The 7,210-nt window shown below is 46.8% G+C and overlaps 1 protein-coding gene across 1 annotated transcript in view; it reads left to right on the top strand.

The window, feature by feature from the left end:
• Positions 1 to 7,006, top strand: part of LOC116852666 (piggyBac transposable element-derived protein 3-like) — a 10,864-nt gene extending 3,858 nt beyond the window's left edge. The window contains exon 2 of the mRNA XM_032833233.1: positions 6,860 to 7,006. Coding sequence (XP_032689124.1) covers positions 6,860 to 7,006 — 147 coding nt within the window. The remainder of the gene's footprint in view (positions 1 to 6,859) is intronic.
• Positions 7,007 to 7,210: the final 204 nt, after the last annotated feature.

The following is a 7,210-nucleotide window of genomic DNA, read 5'->3' as shown; positions in this document are numbered from 1 at the left end:
TCTCGAGATGTGCTATAAGAATATGCAATGAAAAATGGGGTGTTCCATTTAAAAAAATTAATGTGACCTTGACCTGACCTTCGCTACGCAACCCAAGGTCAAACTGATGTGATCAGTAAATACATCTTTTTAAACGCCACAACTTTTATCTGAAACATTTTTTTCTAAAATGCTTAGTTTTCGAGATATTTCACCGGTCCGGGACTTTTTGAACACCCTGTATATATATATATATATATATATATATATATATATACTAGGTGCGCAACTAAGTTTTCGAGTTTCTTTGATCAATGAAAAATGGAAAATTTCAAGAGAAATACAAAAATTATTTATTCAAAGTATCATTCCTCGCTAGCTACACATTTTTGCCATCTCTCTGGCAACACATGAATACCGCGACGATAAAACGACGCTTCTTTGGACCGAAACCATTCATCCAACCAATTTTCCACTTCTTCGAAATTGGCCAAGTGTAGCCCAGCCAAGCCATGCGCTATCGACCGAAACAAGTGATAATCGGAAAGGGCCAGGTCTGGTGAATACGGTGGGTGCGGTATCAGATCCCATTTCAGCGTTTTGATGGTGTCCTAGACGATGGAAGTGCGATGGCACGGAGCGTTGTCGTGCTGCAATATCACTCGTTCGTGTCTCGTGTCCCATTCTGGCCGTTTTTCGAGCAATACATGGTTCAAATTGATCAGTTGTTGTCGGTAGCGATGCCCATTGACAGTTTCGCCCGGTTTCAGCAGCTCATAGTACATGATTCCTTTCTGGTCCCACCAAACGCAGAACATTCTTCTTTCCGAAGCGATTTGGCCGTGCCGTCAATGTTGATGCTTCGCCAGGTGAAAGCCACGATTTTTTGCGTTTGGGATTCTCGAAATATATCCACTTCTTATCGCCAGTAACAATTCGATGCAAGAAACTCTTTCTTTCATGCCGCAAAAGCAAAATTTCGGAAATGGCTCTTCGATTTTCCATCTGTCTCTCAGTTAACTCATGCGATACCCATTTTCCTTTCTTTTGAATTTTTCCCATGGCATGTAAACGTTTGGAAATACCTTGGCGAGTCATGTTTCATGCCTCCGCAAGTTGATCTTGTGGTTGCGTATCATCTTCATTCAATAACGCTTGCAGATCGGCGTCCTCAATTGTTTTTGTTCTTCCAGAGCGCTCCTTGTCCTTAGTGTCGAAATCGCCACTTCTGAAGCGTTTAAACCAATCTTCACAGATAGTTTTCAATGGTGCATGTTCACCGTAGGCTTCCTCAAGCAAATGACGTGCTTCAGCTGCATTTTTTTTTTTCAAGTTAAAGCAGAAAAGCAAAGCTTCCCGCAAATGCTGTTTATTTAGCACAAAATTCGACATCTTCATTGTTAGAAAAAATATATTTGCGTTGCGATATGTGTTGGTATTATGACTGGTTATTGTTGTATTGACAGATGTCCAAGCTATAAAAGAAATACAACTTTAGACATGTGTGTCGACTACATGTGTCGTTAGCGCCATCCATGTGTGAAACCCGGAAACTTAGTTGCGCACCTAATGTATATAATATATATGTATATTGTGACGTGGCGACCCCGAAGACGCCCGTCACAAAAGATACGCGGTTTCGTCCACCGATTTTCGTACGCGTCTAGCGTAGTAATGTCTCGTTTACCAGTTACGAATAAGAGTGACATTTGTCCGTGATACTGTTCCGTTGATTGGCGATAAATAATTGCGTGTAAGTGGGATGGTCATCGCGTCCTAGAGTTTGTGCCCCTAGCTCACCTCGCCGACTTGGAGGAAGAGAAGCAAAAGGCCTCCGGGAGACTGGAAGAGACGAAGAGACGCCGGATGCCTTCGCTAAGGACCAGCGTTTAAATCGTTTCGAGGTAACGTCTCTTTAACTCTCGCCTCATAAGAAATCTTATCGTTCCGATTGCTGCTTACATTTCGGGCGGTGTTTACATTTCAGCGTTACTGCGTGACGCGAAAGGGAGAGGGGTACGAGGAGACCCCAACCGCCGCCGAAGACCGGCGGAAGCCTAACATATCAGCACCGGAAAAACAGGAGAACGAAGAACGAAGAGCTGAGAAATAACGAGGCAAAACGAGTAGTAATTGGGAAAGAGATGGAGAAAAAGAGAGAGAGAGAGAGAGAGAGAGAGAGAGAGAGACCTGAGAGGAAGTAGTTCGAGTAACACAAGAGGATTCGGGGATTCGCTTTTGTTTTCGCGACCAGTGTGCGTGATCGAATACGCTGGATAGAGCGAAGACCGTTACCGTACCGAGACTTCTTTTCGTGTCAAGTACCGAACGGACGAAAATACAGAAGCTCTTTGCGAGAACGCGATCAATTTCGATACCGAGTGAAAACGATGAGAGTTGCGGCGGATCTAAGGGCCCGGTGACGGGAGCAATCCAGCGCGAAGACAAGGGTGACCGGCGAATTGATCGACTACCGGGGTGGAAAGTCAGGCAGCATTGGAGGACGACAGGCACAGGCAGCGGCGAGGAAGAGCCCCGAATTTTTGTAAGATCTCCCATTCGTTTCGCCTTGTGTCGTATTGGTTCCGTATCGTCGGTATCGTCGCACGTTGAGTGGCCGCGTAAAGAGAAAAATCCACGTGCGAGAGTGATTCACATAAGGTAAACGTCCTAGTGATTGAACGTGTACCAATAATTGAATTACTAATAATATACTTGTGTTTGTTAAGATGCTTATCAATAAATGAAACAAAATCACAAAGTAACTAAATATTTCTTTTTATTTATTATATTGTTTTGTATATTGAAAAGCATTTCAACAAAGAAAAATACAAAACCAATATGTCAATCACTGGGACATATATGCTCGACCACTAGGATGTTTACCATATCGTACCGTAGCGGAAATAGACGTGAAAACTGGTCGTGATTTTTGTGAGATACAATATTCGGGACGAGCGAGTCCCCGAGTCAAATAAAGAACTGTAATCATCAAATCGCTTTTCGTTCTCTCGGCCATTTCGGTCTCCTAAGATCCATCTCCCATCTCCCATCTCCCATCTCCGACTAAAGTTTCCCAGGAGCTACCGGACCCGTGGAGTCCCGTCGCCACTATCGAATTTAAGGAGAGTAAAGTTATCGCGAGAACTATTAGTGAGGAGGTACGGCCTTATCGTACCTGGCGCTCAATCTTAGATACCATTCGAGACTCGCGATAATTTGCAGACGCGGCGGACAGACGTCCGCCTTGAGGAAAAATCACGTCGCCAATTTTTGGCGCCCAATATGGGATCCTTCTTTAAAGACTCATAATATATCGTTTGGAGAGTCGGAAAAGTGTCAATTTCCGTTATCGTGAAATTTTCAAATTGTCGGAACGAAGAAGTCGGCGATAAAACTGAAGATCGGTCTAGTTGTCGTTTTCTTTCATCCGATTTGTCTCTTACAGTTTCGCAGTTTGGTCGTCCTTGTTTTTGTTTTACTTAATATTTCGGTGATATCTCTTTTGTCGATGGAAACATCGAAAGGTTGATTGTCGTTGCAATTTGAGATAAAAATTTTTTTTTTGTTTGCTTTGTTTCTCTCTTCCGATTATTGGTGCGATCAAATTTTTTTTGGTGAAAGCAGCTGTCGAAGCTGTCACAGCTTATCGTACCGCTTGAAGATTAAATTTTTTTTCCCTTTCTGGTGAAATATTGTGGTTGCCTAATCGATTGTAACTTCGTTTTTTTTTTTTGTTTTTTGGTTGACGATTCTCTTTGTCTGGGAGATATCACTACGCCCAGTTATATTTTTTTTTCTCTATGTGTGCATTTAATAACATTATTTTTTGGGGACCTATAATTCTAGCAGTGCACCTTCTGGATTTAAAAGGCCGCGAGTGAAAAGTGAATAGTGCGGACTATATCGCGTCGCGCGTGTGCTTACCGCGAGCATTGTGACAGGCGGGTTGCGTTCGTTTTTGTATCGGTTCTTGCGACGGATCAGGACCGGCGCGACGTACCGGGTGCGAATACCTACTTCCTGCGTGTGTGGTGGCGAGCGAGACGGCTGGCTGACATAAAGATAGCGAAGGGATACTAGGCGATTTCCTGTACGAGGAATTTCTTTTTCTTCTCTTTGTGTGAGCTCCCGCTTCTTCGTATCGACGAAGATCGTGTTCGTCTGGAAGCCTAAGTCGGTTAATTACACGCGTGCGGTGCGTCGAGTTCCAAAGTTTCGAGGTTCCCGAGCTAACGCGTTATGTCGGAGCCAAACGGGCCGAACGCCTGGATTTTCGAGCTGTCCCTCGAATAGCTGCGCGAGCAGGCCGTGCAGCGGGGACGATGTCCCGCCGTCGGCGCGAACCCCGATTCTTCCGCGTCATGGTCGCCGCGAGAAATACCACCTGCGTTTGTGCCGTCGGCGGCGTTTTACCCGCCACCGGGTGGACCCGAATGTAGTAACAGCGAACAATTTTTATCGGCCGGCGACGCGTACAATACTATGCGTCGCTGGAATCTTAGTTTTTCAGGAGCGCGCGGCAGCGACGTGGAAACCTTTCTCAGAAAAATAGAGGAGGGGCGTGAATTGGTATCAATTCGTGACGAGGACTTGTTTAAGTGCCTCCCGTTTTTTCTGTCGGGAATAGCGCTACAGTGGTATCGCACTAAGAGATCTCGGTAAATGGCGTGGCGTGAGTTCGGGGCCGCGTTGCGCTCTCGTTTCGGCGATCCCGATTTCCAGTTCGCGCTGCGCGACGAAATCCTGCGTCGGACGCAGGGCGAGCACGAACCGATGGCCGATTACTTAACGTATATGCTAGGATTGTTGACCGACTCAGTTTACTTTGGAGTGAGGTCGAACAACTAAATTACGCGCACCGAAACATGTTGCCGCGTTTACAGATCGCGGTCCACCGAGATGACTTTCTCGACTTTAACGCGTTGGAGAGGCTCGCAACTAGAGTAGAGAGAAGCTATATCGCCGCGAGCCAGTGCGCCATATCGTGCGCCACCACCCCCGGAGCGTTCGATTTGCCCCGTCTTCGTATATTGGCCGCCACCGCGCTCTGCTAGACCGTCGACGATGATGACGGCCGAGCAGATACCGAATTTCCGATCACGGGGATCGGAAACTTTTAGTGGGGGGGGCATGGACGACTCCACAGACTCCGCAGAGGGCGACCCAACAACTGGCCACCCGAACGGGGAATGCGGGGAGCGAGGGGCGAGGAGCGGAACTTCGTGGAAAACCGCGGAAAAGCCTACCTCGCGACCGGATTCGCGGAGCGGTGCTGGAACTGCGACGCAACCGGTCACTTCTCCCGCGACTGTCGCCAATTTCCGCGGGTACATTGCTACCGCTGCGGAAAAGCTAAGGAGACAATGCGGACGTATCCCTAATGCTCGGGAAACGAGGGAAGAAGGCGGTAGACCGGATCCCTATGCCTTCCCCCGAGACCGAGACCCGCGAAAAAAGGGAGTTAGCAGGATCATACGGAGCGCGTCAAGTACGCAAGCGTGCATCCCTGCAATATATAGAATTTAACATTGATGATGATTGTCTTCTCGAATTAGTCGATACCGGTTCGAATCGTACCATTTTTGGTGACGATGGTATCGAGTTGGTCCGAGAATTAGGACTACCCATCATGCATAACGTAAATTCGCGTATCCGCTTGGCAGATGGTATTTTGGTGTCGATGAGCGGATCGGTAGAAGTTGTTATCGAATTGCAGGGGCAAAAACGTATGCTTACGATAAAGTTACTACCGAGTCTCGCAGTACCAGTTATTCTCGGCATGGACTTTCTCGCTCAATTTGGTGTCATTATCGACTTTTCGCGGAGCGAGTGATCCTTCGCAAGTGACGCTTTGATCCGCTATCCTTTTCGCAACGAGCGCGGACAGGAAAAGATCTATTGCAGGGTCTCGGAATTATCGCGAGTAGAGAGTCAGGAGTTAGAAAAATTTATTGAACAGACTGTACCGACCGCTGCCGAGAGTCCCGGCGTAACGTCGCTTACGGAACATCGTATCGATGTCGGGACTCATCGCCGATTAGGCAGCGATGTTACTTAGTATCATCCAAAGTGCAAGAAGCAATTCGCAAAGAGGTAAACAAAATGTTATCGGCCGAAATCATAGAATCCTCACAGAGCGAGTGGTCGAATCTGATCGTAATTGTCAAGAAACCAAGCGGCAAAAACCGATTTTGTATCGGCTTCCGGAAAGTAAATAATATGTCTAAGAAAGACGCGTACCCGTTACCAAACATGACGGGCATATTAGACAAATTACGTGCCGCACGATATATTTTGACAATAGATTTAAGCCAGGCCTATTTCCAGATTCCGCTGACAAAAGAAAGTCGTGAAATTACCGCATTCTCGGTACCAGGCAAAAGTTATTACCACTTTACGCGGATGCCGTACGGGTTATTGGGGGCTCCTGCAACATTTCAGAGACTATTAGATAAATTGATCGGCCCTGAAATGGAGACTCATGCGTTGATTACCTAGACGACATCGTAGTAGTGACTTCAACATTCGACGATCATCTTGAGTGGTTGTCGCGTTTTCGACAAAATCAATACTGCTGGTCTTACCGTCATTCTCGAAAAATGTGAGTTTTACCGCTCGGAGGTACAATATATAGGATTTTTAGTGCACCGCGACGGGTTAAAGGTGGACAACGAGAAGGTACAACCTCTTCTCGAATACCCGGCCAACTTGAAGCAACTTCGCCGCTTCTTGAGTATAGCGTCGTGATATCACCGAATTTTATCGCGGTTTTTATCGAATTTCGCGACGGTTAGCGAGCCGCTCACGCGTTTGCTGCGGAAAGACAAGTGGTGGGAATGGCTAGTGCCCGAATTTCGAGCTACCGTTTGTTGTGCAGACCGATGCGAGTACCGTGGACTTGGGGGCTGTGCTCACGCAAACGATAAGTAACGTCGAGCGCGTCATAGAATATGCCAGCCGAGTCCTCACGGATGCTGAGAAGAAGTACAGCACAACGGAGCTCGAATGCTTAGCTGTCATTTGAACGATAAAGAAATTTCGACCATATTTGGAGGGCTACCGATTCACGGTGGTTACAGATCACAGTAGTTTGAGGTGGTTGCACAACTTGAGCAACCCAACAGGGCGTTTTGCACGATGGGCGTTAGAGTTACTCGAGTATGACTACGAGATCATACATCGAAAAGGAGCGTTATGACTACGTCCCCGATACATTATCGCGTATGTA

The sequence above is a fragment of the Odontomachus brunneus genome, unplaced genomic scaffold (assembly GCF_010583005.1).
Source record: "Odontomachus brunneus isolate Ranch 3 - 2012 unplaced genomic scaffold, Obru_v1 Obru_scaffold_246, whole genome shotgun sequence".
Lineage (NCBI taxonomy): Eukaryota > Metazoa > Arthropoda > Insecta > Hymenoptera > Formicidae > Odontomachus > Odontomachus brunneus.
Note: the sequence above shows the minus strand (reverse complement) of the source record. Positions and strands in the feature narration are given on the sequence as shown.